The sequence below is a fragment of the Molothrus aeneus genome, chromosome 10 (genome assembly GCF_037042795.1).
Source record: "Molothrus aeneus isolate 106 chromosome 10, BPBGC_Maene_1.0, whole genome shotgun sequence".
Lineage (NCBI taxonomy): Eukaryota > Metazoa > Chordata > Aves > Passeriformes > Icteridae > Molothrus > Molothrus aeneus.
The window spans coordinates 4214628-4233454 of NC_089655.1; the positions used below are offsets into that span (position 1 = coordinate 4214628).

General features: G+C 39.7%; 1 protein-coding gene across 1 annotated transcript in view; it reads left to right on the plus strand.

Annotated features, from left to right (window-relative positions):
* FARP2 (FERM, ARH/RhoGEF and pleckstrin domain protein 2) overlaps window positions 1–18827 on the plus strand; it is a 73144-nt gene that overhangs the window by 19419 nt on the left and 34898 nt on the right. Inside the window, exons 3-11 of the mRNA XM_066556574.1 lie at window positions 776–880; window positions 2305–2347; window positions 5840–5918; window positions 7609–7706; window positions 10025–10139; window positions 14977–15124; window positions 15879–15968; window positions 17067–17230; window positions 17361–17429. Of these exons, the coding sequence (XP_066412671.1) occupies window positions 776–880; window positions 2305–2347; window positions 5840–5918; window positions 7609–7706; window positions 10025–10139; window positions 14977–15124; window positions 15879–15968; window positions 17067–17230; window positions 17361–17429 (911 nt within the window). The remainder of the gene's footprint in view (window positions 1–775; window positions 881–2304; window positions 2348–5839; window positions 5919–7608; window positions 7707–10024; window positions 10140–14976; window positions 15125–15878; window positions 15969–17066; window positions 17231–17360; window positions 17430–18827) is intronic.

Sequence of the window (18827 nt, forward strand, 5' to 3'; positions counted from 1 at the left end):
CTACACAAACAAACGTGTGGGTTTCTTGAGGGAGCTGCAAATAGCCCGCAGCTGCTGTCCTCAGCTCTCTGCTGACCCTGCTGGCAGCAGGAGGCTGGGGGTAGGTGACCTCCAGTGGCCCCTGTCAACTTCAGTTCCTCTGCTTCTGTGAAGGATTTTTGTATGGAGTCTTGTATATCGGCTATTTGTGTGTTACAGTGACAAGAACGCCATGAATGATCTTTGTAGTAATAGTAGCGTCTTCGAGCCAGGTCTCCTTATCGCTTGGAGGTCTAGTACTCACCCAAGATAGCTCAGCTACCTTTGGAGACATGAAATCAGCAGGATGGCTTCTGTTGCAGTGTTGGAAACAAAAAGGTTTAATAAAAGGTAAAATAACAAACAGAGAAAAATCGAGCCAGGTGCAGGAGGTCCTCCTGCCCCTGGTAAAACACCTTACAAAAGTGATTAGTTTCTTTGTTAACTTCTTTTTCTGGTAAATTGTTTAGGCAGGCCTTTTTGGCTTCTGTCCAATTGGCTTTCCTTAAGTTTGAGGTGAAGTCCTCAAAGTCTTATGAGGCAGCTTTTTCACCTAATCGAGGAGAGAAACCTCTGGGCTTCTTTCCTTTTTGAGGGGACAAAGGATAGTTTTGTCACTCCATCAACAAAAGGCACATTCCTATACTTTGTGATGTTTTTCTCCAGTTTATAAAGCTGCCATTTGGTTTTGCTGTAAACTTATTCTTGTTTTTTCTTATTAATCTCACTGTAGCTTTTTTTTTTATTATTTCCTTAGTCAAAATGTTACGGCCAGACATTATTGACAGAAGTTTACAAGCATCTGAATTTGATTGAATCAGACTACTTTGGAATTGAGTTCCAGAATATCCAGTCATATTGGGTGAGTTCAGTTCCCTGACAAATCTGGTATAATAAAAAGGTTGGGTGAATGCAGTTCCTTGAGTGACAAAAATTTCTCAGTCTACTGCAGTTTCCTGTAGTCTCCTGTGGGATTATCTCTTGGATTCTTGTAAATCTGTTCTACTCACCAGAATGACAAGAGCTATTGAGGAAGAAGGGAGGAATCAGATCCTGCTTCTTGTTAAGTCTCAGAAATTGTATAAAGTTAAATAGCTGCTGATGTTCCCACTTGCAGGGACAGAAATAAAATCCTCCTTTCCTCTGAAAGGAGAAACATGAACTCAAAGTGTACTCTGCAGAGCACTTACCAAATCAAATTGTGGTGTGTAATTTTGGTAGTGTTCATATTTATCTTCAGTTAATTCAGTCTTCAATTAATTTTCCTGAAGACCCATTACAAACCTCTTTCTAATCAACAAAAACCTCAGCAGGCACAAAGGCCTGCAAGCTTTTTAAATCATTGATTTAGATCAATGCTGACACCTTTAAGCCTCCTAGTCACTTATCCTGAACCTTGCAAAGAGGACAGTGTGACTTCTAAACTAGAAAATGTTCCCCAAACTTTCCTTTCATTTTGATTTGTTTTGGTTTTTTCAACTTTTTTTTTAATTACTTTTTTTTTAGTTTTAGGTCTCACATGCAGAGAATGTGATTGAGAATATAGGGAGTGCTAAAGGCATTATCCATGCTGCTCTTGAGCTGAGGAAATACACTAAAGCTTGTTTAGTTTCTGTTGCTTGTGCATGGTGTGCAAACTGTTCATGCAGCTAATAATGTTCTTAAAATCCTCAGCTGTCTCACAAACAGAGCAGTAACTAGTAAGGACCAAACATATTTGTCTTGTAACAATTTTTTCTTTGGAAGAGTGGGGAAAATAAAAGGTTGAGCTTGCAGAATATTTTGCATTGCTTTTTTGGATTCTCCTTTTACTAGAACAAAAGTGATTCTTGTAAAACATGCTTGTCAAAAGGGAAAACATGGTGGGAAGTTAATATTGAGTAAAAAGCTTTAAGTAGGTAGGGAAGAGTGACAGAAATAGCACAGAAGGGAAAAAAACCATTGGAGCTTTTCATGTTCTGCAGATTTTCTGTAATTCTGCAGCCTGGCTCCTGTCAGACTGTGGGTTTTGGCATGACTCCTGCCCTCTTGGCACTGGGGCTCTGCTTTTGCTGACCTGGCTCTTCTGTCCAGATGAGCTTTAAGCACAGATCAGTGGCTTTTGTATTGATGCATGAGAAATGTCAATTCAAACAGATAAGTACACTTTTTGTAAAGCAAAGGAATTACTGCATTGAGGAAGAAATGCTACTCATAAATTACTGCTTAATTTGAATTTCCTTTTGATGTTTTCATATTCTGTTAAATAAGAATGTAAGTTTGTATTTTTTTTCTCTTCAATTTCAGATTTGGCTGGAACCTATGAAACCTGTTATTAAACAAGTACGGAGTAAGTAGTTTTAAAAAAGGAAGTTTTCCTTAATTTGCATCTTCTTTATGTGGGTTGCTTTCACAATTATTACTTGATTTACTGGTTATGCTTCCCTGTAAAACACACATGGCAGGGGTGAGAGTGGTTCCTGCTGGGGCATGCTAACCTGACATTTTAATAGGCACAGTGTGGTGGGTGGAATGGAAACTTCCTGCGGGTAGGGTTCTTTCTCTGATAAATATCTGGATAGCTTGGCTCAGCTGCTGCTGTACTGAAGTGAAATATAACACTTGCTGTGTTAGCTTTTGGAAGTTGTGTTGTCATACCGTGGGAAGAAAAAGGAACATTTTGGCTGATTCCCATGGCAGCTCTTTCCACATGCTCAGGAGCAGCTGCCCTGGAGGAGCAGACGTGGGGATGTCCCACCTGGGTGGTGGCTGCAGTGTCAGAGCCTCTGCCTTGGCCCTGAAATATGGTCTTTATACCACCTCAAAAGTGTGAATGTGACAGGCAATTTAAAGGCCCAAAACAGCTGAAGAATGCAGGTTGCTGGTTGGTTCTTCAGATGTTGAAAGATTAGATCCAGCTTTTTGTTTTTTTCTCTGTAGAACACAGTTAAGCAATTTGTTTGTTTTGTGGTTCTGATTGTAGAGGCTTTGTGGAGGAACAAGATCAGGAGGGTGTGGTGGATTCCTACTCCTTTGCAAATCTTGATTGAAATATGTTGAAAATGAGTACTGGGAAGTAGCTTTTAGCTACTCTTCTGTCTAAAATTGATTGCCAGAAAATATGAAATCATCAATTCTAGCTCATTTTCTAACTTTAAGGTCATTATTTTTGACTTTTGTCAACACTATTTTTTAAGCAGAAGAACCAAATAATCTATAAAATAGGGCTCCCTTGGGAGAGTACAGAATATTTTCACTCTATTTTCCCTGCCAAAAAGATGTTGGGAGTGCTGTCTCTTTACATGCTTGTGGCTAGAAGGAATTCTGTCCCAGTCACAAGATCTGATGGATCACAGGTCTGCAGTGCTGCTTGGTTACTCCTTCTGTATCCTCTGCTATATAAATTGTGGAAACTTGACCTTAGACCACAGACAGTGTTCCCTGATGATACAAATACTGTTCTAAAATGGTCTAAAATCATGGGGATGTACTGAGATTTATGGCTACTTTACAGTCTGCCACCCATGTTGTGTTGCCAGTGAAACAGAAAGATTTATTTAATTTTTATTGATTTAATTTTTTTGTTAATATTATTCTGTAAGAGATACCAGTCAGTTGTCTGGCAAATGTTCATGTTCTGAAATCAATTTTAAATTGACTGAAATGTCCTATTTTCTATATACTGGGGGTTTTGTTTGCTTGGATTTTTTTTCCCTTTTTCTGTAGAATGTAATGATTTTGCAGTTAAACTTCTAACATTTAGTCCAGCTGCAGGGGAACACAGACGCTATGGGCTTTAAGGTGATCTTGCTCAAGGTTGTGGTTGATGTTGCTGGTGATTGCTGTGTACCTGCACATAGACACTTCTCTAAAAACACAAGTTCTTGGTTTACTCCCAGGTAGTTTTGGCTTTGTCACACCCATTGAACTTTGTCTTGTGTGATGAGGTTTGGAGTTTTTAAATTAATTTCAAATGAATGCAGTCAGTTTTTCTAGTGAATCACTCCATGTGGGAAGGAGTTTGGATCCAAATTTTCAGCCTCCTGCCAGACACACAGTATCAGGTTGACATTTGGGTACCTTCTCTGTGGTGCTGCTATTTTATATAATACACAGTTGTATTCACCATTCCTGCCTGGGTAATTTTTCCTCACATCCTTTTTGTTTCTTTCTTTTGCTCAGATTTGGCTTCTTAAAATAAATTCTGAATATTGGTTAAGGCTGGGCAAGTGTTTCTTTTCCTGATTTGAGAGGAACTGATTCATAAAGGAAAGGCAAGGGTGGCTAAACAAAAAGAGGAGGGTTGTGCTACAGAAGCTAATATGCAGTATTATGTTTTTAACTTTTTTATATTTATTATCATTTGATGTAATTGATGCTTGAAACACTTCCAAAATTGCTCCCACATTAATACTTCCACTTGATTGGCATCAGGAATGTGCAGGACTGTTCTTAACCTTGTGAAGGTCTTCCAGAGGCTCACAGTATTTTCAGAAATTTGATGTAAAGTTTTGCTCTTTTAACTGGAATCATTAAAACTATTTATTTCCCTCACTTGGTCTATGTCTAGAACTGTAGAATCTTTAGTCTCTGCCAAATGTGGGCTTTCTGTATCATTATAGGGTGTTATTTCCAGCCTCCTTTCATTTCTAGATACTACACTGTAATTAGGATGTGGATTTTAGGGGTTTTTTGTGGGTTTTTGTTGTTGTTGTTGACCAAAGCTTTGGTAATTCTGGAATTGGAGGCTGGGAGCTGCTCTTGTCACAGCTGTGATAGTCTGTGAGCTCTCCCAGCTACTTGTCAAAAAGCAAAGTTTGATATTCTCTCATTAGCAAACAAGAGGATGGGTGAAGGAATGTTTGGCCTGTGGGAATCAGATATTCCAGACAGAAAAAAATCAGTGTATTTTGGGGCTGATGGGGTTAAACTGGACTTTGTTAAGCTTTGAGAGATCCTGGTGCTTAAAATAAATTCAAAAGCAGGCTGCTTGTGCTCCAACAAGTTAGATTTATTTTTAATTTGGCTGAGTTTACTTTGAAACAGCAGCAGCACAGGGAGTCCCTGGGGACACTGCCTGGCCCTGGCCCAGGGGTGCCTGTGCACATCAGGTGGATGCTCAGCAGGCTCCTGGAAGCACAGCCTGCCCAGTGCTTTGCCTGCCTCTGGAATACTTGGCCTCATTTGCTTTCAGGCAGGAAAAACAATAGGAAAATGGTGGTGCCCAGTCCTGGCATGGTGAGAAATTGTTGTACTCTGTAGTAATTCCTTCAGAAATCCGGGTGAAACTGGGATTGTGGCTCCACAGGCTGAGTTGTGGTGCTGGAACTGAAAATTTACAGCATTATGGACTGTTCCCAATAGTGACCAAGGGTTCTCTATAATTTTGAAAATGAAATTAATTTTCTGGAAATGGGAGGAAATGTGTATTACCAGGCATGCTGGGAGCAGGCTGCAAACACCCTTTTATCTGCATCAGTCCTGATGGTGAGGTGGCTGTTGGGAGCCTGTGGGATGTGTCTCCCTTCTGGAACCTTCTCCCTGGGTCACCTCTGAGGGTCTTTGATGCAGCCAGGCAGCTGCTTTGGGGTATTACAGATTTCACAGTGCATGAAACTGTTTTTGTGCATTCACCTTGTCAGTGGTATCCAAGTTCCTCTGGAAACAGCTGCTTTATCTCACTGGACATGAACAATCAACACCAGAGCCTGCTGTGATTAGCTGGGGTTTGAAACTGGCCAGAATTTCTCTCTGTTGTTTCTCTGCCTGTTGGCAAACAAAATATGCAAGTTTTTCTGAAGAGCAGGGGGCGTTTTTGTGAAATGACCAACTTTTCTTCCAGGACCAAAGACTACAATGCTTCGTCTGGCTGTAAAGTTTTTCCCTCCTGACCCTGGTCAGCTGCAAGAGGAATATACTAGGTAAAGTGTTTTTAGAACTATTGGACATGCTTTGTATACTGAATTAATAGAGTAGGAAGGCAGCACAGCTGCTTCCAAGCAAAACTGAGGTGGAAGATGAGTAAAAGAGTACTTACAGTGAATGTTAGAGTTTCAGCAGACATGTGTTGGCAGTTGAATGTTATCAGAAAAAATCCTTTTCAAAACAGAAAACAGCACAGGTTAGGGCTTTCCAGCATCCTGGTGCCAAGGGAGTCAGAGTATGCAGAAAATACTAATGTTTATAAACAGTGTCTATAAAAATAAATATAAAATAACCAGTACATGTTTTAATAAGTGATTTAAACTTCCAAACACACTTTACTGTTCACAGTTTAAACTGTCCTCACCATGGGTTATTTTTGGGGATTGCTGATGGATCTGTGGTCAGTTAAGCAGCCCTGTCCACCTGCTGGCACCTGGGGACCTGGTTTGAAGTCTGCCTCTCACAAGGACATTACCCAGATGTTGGTGTTTAAAGAGCTCATTTTGTGCTTTTCACAGTTTCACTACTTTTAATTGGAATTCCTCTCAGAGGTTGCTTATTATCCTTCAGATATATTTAAGAACAAACCAGCATGACAACTGTTGTGATTGTCTCTTGTAAGGAGAAAAACTATTTAAATATTTCCTTTGCACCAGGTTTTCTTCTATTAACTGCTGCTTCATATAGGGAATTCATTAGGAATACAGCTTTATAGAGCAGGAACTGTATTTTGCCTATTTATTGAGTATTTATGGTCTGCACTTAGAGCATCTGGGTAATTAATGATGCTGTTAATGATACTGTATTCTTTATTATGAGTGTACTGAAGAAACTGAGAGCTCATCAGACATACAGAAAGCAGAGCATACTTTTTGAGAAGCCTTTAATACATTACTTAAAAATTTAAAAAAAACCTATTATTCAAAATGTATAACTTTTAATATATTTTACATCAGGAATAAAATTTTAAAATAAATTCTTCTTTTAAAAAAATCTTATTACCATCTCTTAGGGTATAATTCAGTAAAGAAAAAGAATCAGTCTGTCAGTTTGAAGGTTTATAGCAGTGAGTTGTTGCCTGTTTACTGGAGTCCTTACTGTATCTCCTTCCAAGTAAAAGGAACAGCTTACAAAACTGTTAAACAGAAATTATTGCTCTTTAACAACTGAATGGGAAATATTTTAGTTGAACTAATATAGCAGTATAAGAAAAGTAAATTGAACTTCTTACTGTCTTTGTAGGCTGCTAATATAGTTCTGGAAAATACAACTGCTGAGTAGATTAGTTGAGTGCTAACAGAAAAGCTTATCAGTTTTCCTAACAAAATACTGGAATCAGTGATATTCTTCAACATTTTTTTCTAATAGATAAGATCACTTGAAATGTTCTTTAAGTTTCTTTTCAGCTAAAAATGACAGCTGCTGTTACTGCACAGATGAAACCTGCTTAAAACATGGTTTTCCTCCTGCTTCCTTGTTGCTGTGAGTCTTTCTGTGCTGATAAATTGCACTGGAACAGTCACAGGATATTTTGGTTTGATTTGACACTACTTGGTAGCCAGGCTGTTGTTATTCTTTGGAGAGTGGAAGCATCAGGAGATGCTGCTTTTATAAGCTCCTGCTCAGTGGTTCTGCTGTGTTTTCTCGTGTCAGGATGTAACTCCAGCCCTTGTGCCTCTCCTGCAGGTACCTGTTTGCCTTGCAAATCAAGAGGGACCTGGCAGAGGAGAGGCTGACCTGCAGTGACAACACAGCTGCTCTGCTGGTGTCCCACCTGCTGCAGTGTGAGTATCCCAGCTGGGCTGCACTGCTGATGGTGCCACTGCTAACCCACATTAAATCACATCCAGAAGCTTTTGGTGACTAGGAGAAGTCTCTGTCTCACAGTATTTCCTTCCCCACACACTGTAAAAATGTTGGTTTTCAACCCTGGGAGGGTCATCTGTCGCTATAGGACACGAAAGAACACAAGCACACACTGCTGCTCTCAAGGTGAAGGAAAAAAAGGAAGTTTATTTTCTGACTTTAACATTTATAGTTTTCCAAAAGTGACAGTGGATTGGAGGGTGACAGTGCCACCTCTCCAATGACACTGGACAATCCAACATTCTATCAAATTTCTCTTCTTCCATAAAAGAATGCAAAACAATGAGTTGTTTACAGAAAGTGTGTGAGAAAGTTCACTACAAGAATGTAAACATCAGAAGGCTCAGAAAATCTTAAAAAATCAGGGTGACAGTCATCAGGGGGAGGAACAGCTGGTGCTTATGTATGAGGTAAATCTGCCTTCAGAGGGGTATTACAAAACCAGCCTTGCTGTTTCCCTGGCTCTGCAAGCTCTGCTGCCAGCACTCCACATCTCCCAGACAGCTGTTCCCACCTGTCTAAGTTCTCCCTTGGCTTCAGTTCTCACTTTCCCTGTCCTGGGAAGAGATGGCTGTACAGGAACTGGGCTGAAATGCAGCTGAGAACCATGCTGGAACAGGTTCTGTAGTGGGGCTGTCAGCAGCTTTCCTCCTTGCTGGGACTGAACATGGAAATGGGAAGCAATTTATTTGGAAGTACTCCATGCTGCTGCTGGCTCAGTCTGTACATGCTTAAAAACCTAAAATGTGGCCTTTGAGAGGAGGAGGTTGGAAACCCTGAGTTAGTTCAGACATCAAATTGCTGCAGCTGAAGTGTTCACAGGTCTGCAGCCCAGCCTTGGTGGCTCTTGGCTGGCTGGAAGCAAAAGCTGATCAATGATTCAATGATTCTTCTTCACATGTGCACTGCTGAGTAGTTATTGGTTGTCTAACTCTGCAATGCAATATAATAATACAGTTATAATAGTATTTCTTCTGGTGATTTTATGGGAGGAGCAAATCTGTCTTTGTGTGTGTGCCATCAGTGAGTGACACCACTAAAACCTGCTCGTGGTTTTCCAGCACTGTGGAGCTGATGAGAGAATCTCAGCATCAGGCCTTGCTTAGCCTGATTCTGCTTTTCTGGAAAATGTGAGAAAGAACAGCTTCATTTTCAACAGAAATTATTTTCAAAAATATTCAGTATTTTTTACTCATTCCCTCTTGTGCTGGCTAGATTTTAAATAGGATTTGCTGTGCTCCTTTCTCTGCCATAGCTGATGGCAGATGCCCTCAGACACAGAGCAGCTCTTCCTTTGCTGCATCCATCCCATAATCACTGCACACACAGCACCACAGACTGACTCTGCATCTGTTTGGTTGCCCTGGTATTTATCTAATTTTTGAATTTCCTTATATTTTTGGCATCCTTCCACAGAAATGAGCTTTACAGCTTAGTTTTTGGGAAGTTTTTAGGACAACATATGTACTTTTATCTTTTAAAACCTTTTGGTTTTGAATTAATGTTGCAACTTCATGTTTTTTTATCAGAAAAAATAAATTCTTAAAATTTATTTCAAGAAATTTATTATTCAATTGTAATTTTATGTACATTTGCCACATGTTCTGCCTGCCTTGTGCTTTTGTATTCTGAGCCAAAGACTTCTGATTATTTTGGGTTGTATCAGGTGGAAGCTGTTCTGCACTTTACAATAATGCTTTTTTCTTCTGTAAATCTTCCTAAATTCACAGCATTGCATCTGAAAGACATGGATATGTGAAGGGGAGACCAAAATTCCAGATGTAACTTGCCATCTTCCCAACTAGCCTTGTCCATTACTGGACACTACATATATATAGTAAAAAATACTACTTTTTTACTATATTACATATATATAGTAAAATTACTATTTTGCATATATATATAGCAAAAAATAAATTGAAATATGGTATTTGCTATAAGGTATCTGTAAGGAGGAAATGTTCAGACCTTCTAAAAAGGTCTGAACTTCTAAAAGTTTCACATCTTGCACCCTTAAGAAGTCTAAATTTCCCAGACAATGTTCAAATACTGCTGTAATCCCCAGGAAGTCAGCCTGGGATAAAGGTGATTTTGGTAAAATGAAGCTGGATACAAAACATCATGCACAAATTTGAAGCACTTAAACATCTCTCTAATTCCTTACCAAGTATTTTCTGTCATTGTTCCTCTTCCATTGTTTCTTCTTCCTCTAACATAGTTTTGTTTTCTGTTGTAGCTGAAATAGGAGATTTTGATGAATCAGAAGATCGAGAACACCTTAAAACAAACCAATATTTGCCAAATCAGGAGAAACTTGAAGGAAAGATCCTGGACTTCCACAGGAAGCATGTGTAAGTGAGGATTAATGTGAACCACTAAGGGAACCCCTGGGCAGCAGCTGGGCTTGCCTAGGGGAGGGTGAGCAGCTGCATGGCAGGATGACTTTAAGAGTGTGTAAATTAAACACCATTTACCCTGAGCAAGAAAGTTTGGTAGCAATAGTTACATGGGCAGGATGGAGTTGTTGGGCAGTAGTTTTTCTCAAGTGATTTTTGCAGTGTGCCTTTAATAAGGTCCCAAAAAAAGCTTTCATGTAATAAAACCATCCTGGGATTCTGTGATTCTTCCACTGCTCATTGCTCCTGGAAGATTTCTTGTACAAACCAGGTGCTCAGGAAGAGAAACCCATTTCTGGCAGGATGGCTCACCTCCTCCAGATTGTTTCTGTGGCTCTTTCTTTTTGCCTCTTTTCCTTCTTTTTTTTTTAATTGCTTCACTGTAGCTATTAGAAGTGGGAGAACATCATCACCCTGAGTAAAACAGAACCTGTGTATCCAATCCATTCTGTAAATAGAGAATGTTGTAATTGGAAAGATGGCAATTGAATGCTTATTTTCTATTAAAAATATTTTTCTTTTACATTTGGAAATACTTTTACTTTCATAAAGAATAGGAATATGGTTTCTATACTTTGCAAATGTAGCAATGGTAAGCAAGATGAGTTATATTTTTGGTGTAGCACATTAATTATTGCTTCAGCAAGAGCCTGAATTAACCTATTTTATTTCTATAAAATGGAAATAAATAAAAACCATCTTCTATAGTTTATGAAAAATAAAAGATGTATATTTTGTAGATGGTGTTTTGGTGCTGGTGCAGTTAATTCCTGACACCCAGACACCCAAAATACAATGTTTTCTGCCTTCCTGTGAGTAGTAGAATACTTGCTGCAAGGTGAGTGCAGGATTCAACATGACACATTTGGCCTGTGTTCACATGTCTGTGGTTTCTTTGTCTGTGCATAGTTAAATCAGGAAAGAAGAAAAAGATTTAATAGATTTATATTTACATTTACTGATATCCCTCACGTCCTTTCACAACTTGTTAGCTTAGTTGTCCATGAATTTAAATTCTTTAAATTGCCTGTAAAGTAGAAAAACTCTAACTTGACACTTCATCTTTAAAGCTCTATGTTAATCACTGGGTTTAAATGCTCTGTAAATCACTTAACACTTGAGAGCATTTATTTTGAGTCCTTTGCCATGGGAATATTGTATCACAACCAACATTTGTCTAGCTGGATGCTTGTAAGGAACCTCTACAGCAACACCTATTGCACTGACAGCAGTTTTTGCTGGAAATACTGATATTAGTGTGTCATCCATTGACCTGGGGAAGATTAAGTAGATTTATCTGCTTAATGGCTGAACAAAATTAGAGCAGATTGTTTTGGGGCTGGGCTGTGCAGCTAAGCCTGCAGGCAGCATGTGAGGGCAGTTTCTGGAGCTGCCTCTCTTGGTACCTGTCTGTGGTTCAATCAGAGCTGCCTGGCTCTGCTCCCAGCTCCTCCACACCAGGCTCAGCCTTCTCTCTTGGCTACAAGGCAGCCTGTGTGCAAGTGAACACTCTTAAAATTGCCTGGTATCTTATTTTGATTTTGTTTTCTGAGATGTGCTGTGCTTGAGATCTTATCTAATGGTACATGAAATAATAATCAGTGATTCTTCCTCAGTTACACCAGACTGTTCATGAAGAACTTTTAGTACTGTAGAGCTCCAGTTTTCTAGTTGCCATTTTTTTGTTCTTTTGCCTTCCTTCCCCTCCAACCCTCCTTCCCAACCTCAGCACCCTTTTTAAAAGACAAAGCCCTGCTTTCATTCTTAATGTCGCTGTGTTCAGAAGAATTATAGCAGGAATTAGCGTGGGTGGGAGTTACACACAGAGCTCAGAGTGGAGCTCAGGGAGCCCTGGCCAAAAGCAGGATTTATGATCTACCTCTTTTGTCTTGGGTATATTTAATACATAGGAACCATGGTGCTCCAGGTTTTTTGATGTAGTTGAGGAATCTGTGGTGGAAATGAAACAACAGTTAAAGGCAATGTTAAAAGCACTCACTCCAGTGTTACTCAGCTCAGTGAGGGGAAGAAAAATCTGCTGTACCAGTCTGAGCTCTTAGACATAACTACTCCATGTAGTAGTAACGATGGTGGAAATTACTCTCTCTGTTGTTTGGCATTTCTGTTTCCATTTGAAATCAGGTTTTTGTGCCTCTTAGGTTCTTCCCTTTCTGTTACATGGTCACATAATACTGACATTTGGATAAGGGTGGATTATGGAGAGAGCTTGTAAAGTAAGGAATGTCATTGAATCTCTGCCTTCTGCAGCTGGCAAAATAAATTTGTGATTTCCTGCTGTAGTGTTTTAGATTCTTTGTTTTCCCTCCAGAATGAGCAAGACAGCAGAACACTGCTGAAATGCTGCTGTGTGAATTCAGGTTCACTTTCTCAGGGCATTTTGTGTGTGTGTGTGTTTTACACTAAAGAGAATTTTACTAAGTGTAAAAAAAATCAATGCTTTTTCTAACAACTTCTATTTTTAAAACTGTAGCATATGAAATAAGTTTCATAATTGAATTCTGAATTGTAGATACAGTCCCTACTTGGGGTTAATGTGCATTGTCATCATCACTAGTTTTGTTAATTCAAATGTAATAATTCACTTCAGTATTCTCTATTTGTATTAAAAAAAATCTATATGGAGCTAAACAATTGTTTGATCTAACACATGACTCTAGGTAGGTAGAAGGAGGTATTTTTAGGAGTATGACTAGAAAAGCCAGTCAAGGGACCAGGAGAATTTATTTAGTAGTGATGTTGTGGTTGGCACAGCATAGTACACAAAAATAGGTAATGCTAAAAATAGTTTGTCATCTGTTTTAATAAAATGAACTGCAGATTTATGAAAGGAAGGCCACTTTCTTCTTGGAAAAAAAGGCTTGTAAAATTTGCTTAGTCTGTGTGTGCAGAAATCTAATCTGGTTTCAGCACTGGTTGTTTGTAAATAGAATAATAATTTTTGAGCACCTGTGTCTTCTGTGTATCATTACATTTATCCTAGTGAACTTGCACATGGAAGTAATTTGGTATTTATTATTTCTAATCATTGTCAGTAGTGATGTAGGAGGTCAGTTTATCCAGCTGTGACTGTTGCAGCCTCACTGCTCTGAATCCCCCTGCAGGTCCTGTGCTGCTGGTGTTTCACACAATTCCACAGTGGTTTGGGATGGAAGGCAACTTAAATTCTGATCTGCTGCCATGGGCAGGGACAGCTTCCACCATCCCAGGTTGCTCCAAGCCCTGTCCAAGCTGGCCTTGGACACTGCCAGAGATGGGGCAGCCACAGCTGCTCTGGGCACCCTGTGCCAGGGCCCCACCACCCTCACAGGGAAGAATTTCTCCTAATGTAATTTTAATCTCATCTCTTCTAGTTTAAAACCATTCCCCATCTCCTATTACCTTTTGTCCATAGAAAAAGTCCCTCTGTTTTTAAAAGCCCTTGTTAAGAACTGAAGGGCCACAGTGAAGTCTCCCCAGAGCCTTCTCTTCTCCAAGGGAACACCCCCAGCTCTCCCAGCGTGTCTCAAGAGCAGAGGAGCTCCAGCCCTTGCAGCATTTCTGTGACCTCCTCTGATCTTGCTTCATCTTATGGAGTGGCCACTGAGGCTGGGGACCCCAGATCAGCAGCTCTGCAGTGGGGTTTCCTTGGGGTTAGCACAGGAGAAGCTTCTCCTGCTTCTCCTGAACCATGTTGTGCCTAAAAATGGGTTGTAGCATTTTCTTGCAGGGTGTTTGTAGTTCAGAGACCTACTTGGGTGACATGCTCATGTTTGTGATAAAGGCTTTTTTGCTTTGGGGGCGAAAAAGTCTTTGTTTTGTAACTGGGGCATGATCAGTAGCAATAACTGGACTTGATCATCTTCAATGTCTTTTTCAGCCCTAATGATTTTATGATTCTATGACTCCAAGAAATCCTTCATTTCCACAGCACCATTTGCTCATTCTTGGAGGATCTTTAACTCTTTGTCAGGACTCATGAACTTACAGGGAAATGCTCTTGTCAGTACAAGTACCCACTGAAAATGCACTACAATCTAATGCACTCCCTCTCATGGAAAAAAAACAAGGGGGATTGAGGAAAGAAAGGACTGTTTTCATGTAGGAGAGCAAAATCTTAGTGGTTTGATGTCAGCTAACCTGGGGAGCAGTCAGTGAGGGCTGAAACTGTGCCAGGTTATGAACAGTCTCTGTGTTGGACCTTGTGCACCCTTACAGAGCACTTGCTCCTGTCTATGTACAGCTTCCTCTTGTTTTTAGAGTAATTTTGAAAACAGATGAAGTTTTATTTTAAAGATTCTTCTCTGGATTCCTTGGCAGGGAGGGAATTATCCAGCCAAAGGCACCTGGTAGTAATAGAGTAATAATTTTGTGGTCCCAAAACCTGACCTGCAAAGGGTCATTCTGTTGCAATATTTGCATTGTTTCTGTTTTGCTGGCTGTGCAACTCTGCCAACTCTCACTTCTTATCTTAGTTAATGCTAATGTGTACACAAGCAAGCAAAAGGAGGAGCACTGTGGATTGAATTTGGATTTGTTCAACTTTATGGTTTCTCAACTGGCAAAAGCTCTGAGCTGATTAATATCTCTCTCAGCTTCTGTCTTGGGATGCACTTGACATTGGCCATCAGCTGTGTCATTACAGACCTTTCAATGTGACACATGACATGGAGTGAAACCACCCAACTAGATGAGACAGAAAATTCTCATTTAGTGCCAGAGTTCAGACTTAAATGTGTTGGCAGTGTTGTAGATCAGATTGTTCTTAAAACTTTCTTTTTCTTCCTCATTATAGGGGTCAAACTCCTGCTGAATCTGACTTTCAAGTGCTTGAAATTGCCAGGAAACTGGAGATGTATGGCATCAGATTCCATCTTGCCTCTGACCGTGAGGGCACCAAAATCAACCTGGCAGTCTCACACATGGGTGTGCTGGTGTTCCAGGTATGGCAGGGATGGCAGACTCTGTCCTTTAGCATGTCTTGGAGTAAGTCTCTCATTTGAACATCAGGTGTCTCTGATGCCTTGGAAATTTAATGGGTTCTATGGTCAAGGAGTGTCATTTAAGCCCCCAAAATTCTGTTTGGCGCAGCTTGTTCTTGTGCAGAGAGCAGAACATCAAAGCCAAGTGACAGTGAAGTAGAGGGGCTTTGTTTAAAGTTAGGTGTGTGATGAGAGAAAATCATCAATTAATTCATTTTTGGGACAGCCCTGGGACAGGTCTGTCATCCTGGAATTTTGGTTTGGTTTCTCTTATTTCAATATTCCAGGGGATTTTTGCTGGGTATTGTTGCTCTTATTGTATAGGAATGCTGATTGATTGCAGTAATTGGACCAAATAATGTTACTGTGTTTGTTGTATTAAAGAAGCAACTCAGTGCTCAGAGTCCTGTTATGAATGCAATGCTAGGGTTTTCCTCTCCCCAAAACACAGAGGCAGCTGACTTACTGAAATATTTCTGTTTGGGTACCTGTTCTTTGCTCACTGTGGGGCAGCTTCTTTTGGAGGTGCATCAGTCCTGCAGTCCCTCTCAGACTGCTCAGTGGCCTCTCTTGTTTCAGGGGATATTGTCACCAGAACTAAAAATCCAGCTGGATGTGTCCACATACACACCTATATACCCACAACAGAATTTTGTTTGCTACTCTGCTTTTCTGAAACTTTTGCTAACATTTGATCATTCTCATTTTGATTCAGGGCAACACAAAAATCAATACCTTCAACTGGTCCAAGGTCCGTAAGCTGAGCTTCAAGAGGAAAAGATTCCTTATTAAGCTCCACCCAGAGGTCTGTGTAACTTTTACTGTAGTATAAACTGGGCAGTGTTGAAAAAAATACCTGTGCTTCATTTTATTATGAACATTTCTGGAGCTTGTGATTTTATAAAACAGCCTCAGTGGGCAGGTTTGGCTGCATCATTCAAGTGTCAATCTTTCCTTTCTCACCCCACAATTTAGGATCTTTAGGTTTTGTGTTTCAATCTCAGCTTATCCTTGACACAAGCTTACACATGCATAAATGTAAGACAGAAAAAAATTACCAGACCCAAGTATTTGGTGCAGCCTTTCTCAGTACTTCTCCTTTGGAAAAGTTGCATCCACCTTCTTGATGCAAATAAAAATTATCTGATACACCTCAGGTAGAAATAGGTGACTGAAACTGTATTGTTATAGCTTAAATTTAAGGATGGTGTGATTACTCTTGCTTCATCTTTTCTATACATCTCCATAGCACAAGTGTCATTTTGCATACGTAGATGATTTACAGTAGATTGTTTTTCATTGCAGATGTCATCAAAATTGTTCCTTCCATGCTGGATGACTAGATTGCATTCAGTGTTTAATTTATATTAAAATAGAGGAAAAAGACCAACTTTGGACATAATATAATTTCATGTATCAAGAATACCTGAAACAGGACCCACTGTCTGCTGATGTAGCAATGTGTCTCACAAAGAGACCCTCAGAAATTTCATGTGATAACTGTACTCTGACATATGCAGTATTTTCTGGTTTTGTCTGAATTTCCAGGAGACAAGCATCAGAACTCCTAAAAAAGGAATAGTATTTTAAAATAGCTTCTATTTCACTTAAATATTTAAATTCCTCCGAATTTTCTGAAGGTGGGCTATATTGAGCATATTTCTAAAGTCAAGTGCTTTTAAAATACTTTTACAGTTTCAAGGTAAGCAAATATTTTGGACAGCTATTAAATAATTTTATCTGCATTCAGAATCACTCCCATTGTTTTAAGGCAGATGAGAAGTGACTTAGCAAAATCCTGCATCTTGCTGGAGTTCATCTTTTTTGGTGACACACATTTGTGCCTTCCTTTTCTCCTTACTGTCATTTTAGGTGCTACTGAACTTGTATGTTTTTTTCCCAGGGCCCATATCAAGATACATTGGAGTTTCTTTTGGGAAGTAGGGATGAGTGTAAAAACTTCTGGAAAATCTGTGTTGAGTATCACACATTCTTTAGGCTCTTCGACCAGCCAAAGCCAAAGGCTAAAGCAGTGTTCTTCACCAGAGGCTCATCTTTCAGATACAGGTAGGGAGAAGCACAGCACACTCATTGTGTCTTAGAAAATGAGAGCAGAAGGAAGAAGTATTCTAAAGACATTCCTCTGTAATGCTCATCCCCTGTGTTTGGTAACCTTTGTGCTTCTGTGGGTTCACAGTGGACGAACACAGAAGCAACTAGTGGATTATATTAAGGACAGTGGGATGAAGAGAACCCCATATGAAAGGTAAGATGAAATGGCTTTGTAAGGCAAAACATAGCTGAGACTTTCACAGTGCCCTTCTTGCCTAAATTCCAGTGTTTTAATGCTGCTTGGAGGCAGGCTCATTCTCATTCATTAAGGTAGCTGAACTAAAATGTAAAAAATTTATTATTTTGTGATGATATAAGAGGCTTTGAAAAGTTTTGGTTCCACATTTTTATGTCTATGGATAATGTGGCCTAGCTGTGTGAAATTTCAGCACGTGCTGAAGATTCCATAATGTTACTGAGGACCTGTCTGTGCCACTGTAGCTGTGCAATCAGCCAGTGGCAGAGCACATAACAGAACTTGGGATCTGCAAGTTTGAAACTGTGACCTAAAATACTCAATTGTTTCTAAACATAAATATATAAATTAGGAACATGTGCTTTCATTATAAAACAGTTTTTTCCTTACTTGACTCTAATGCTATCCAGTCTACACGTGGGAAACTCCTCCTACTCCAAATCCAAACTGTGTCTGGGAAATCTTACTCCTAATACAAAAGATTATAGGGGCTTAATAGGAATTTTAAAAAGTTTGCATCCATCTACTATTAATAGGTATTGTTAATGTCTCAGACTCCAGTTGAACTCCTTTTCTGTTTGAAAATTTGATTTTCTACTTAATTATTGACATAGAGTGAATCTCAAGTGTAATGCAGGATATCACTTTTTGGAGTCTAATGTACAAAATTTTATATGGTTGACTGAGTTTACAAAAATTTGTACAATTATTAGCTCATTCTGGTTCTGAGCCATTCTTCTGTAGATGTTTATAATAATGAAAAAGGATGGAGTTAAACTAAAATGTGCTGTTTAGTATTCAGTTAGTATTCAGTCCCAAGTTGTTCTTAAAGTCTCCTTCAGTGGTACCAAGACATCCCCACCAGCCAGGTGGGGTCAGTCTCTTCTCCCAGGTAACAAGTGACAGACAAGAGGAAATGGCTTCAAGTGGTGCCATGAGAAGTTTAGGTCAGATACTGGGAAAAATTGATCAGGCACTGGCACAGGCTGCCCAGGGAAGTGTTGGAGTCACTATCCCTGGAGGTGTTCAGAAAAGGTGGAGATAAAGCACTTGGGGACATGGGTTAGTGCTGGGGGAGCAGCACTAACCCATGGGACTTGATGATCTTAGAGGCCTTTTTCAATCTTAATGATTCTCTGATTCTGTGAATGATCTGGATCTTCCTTTATTCCACTTTTGCACATTTCTTATCTTGCATTATTTAATTTACAACTCTTTTGACCTCTTAAAACCTGAACTAGGTATTGACAAAACACAGATAAAATAGAGCTTGAGATGTTTCTGTTGGCTATTGGCATGGCCATGAGTGATGGGGGAAGGAATGAGGCTGAAGCATGTCTGGGATGCTGACAGGCT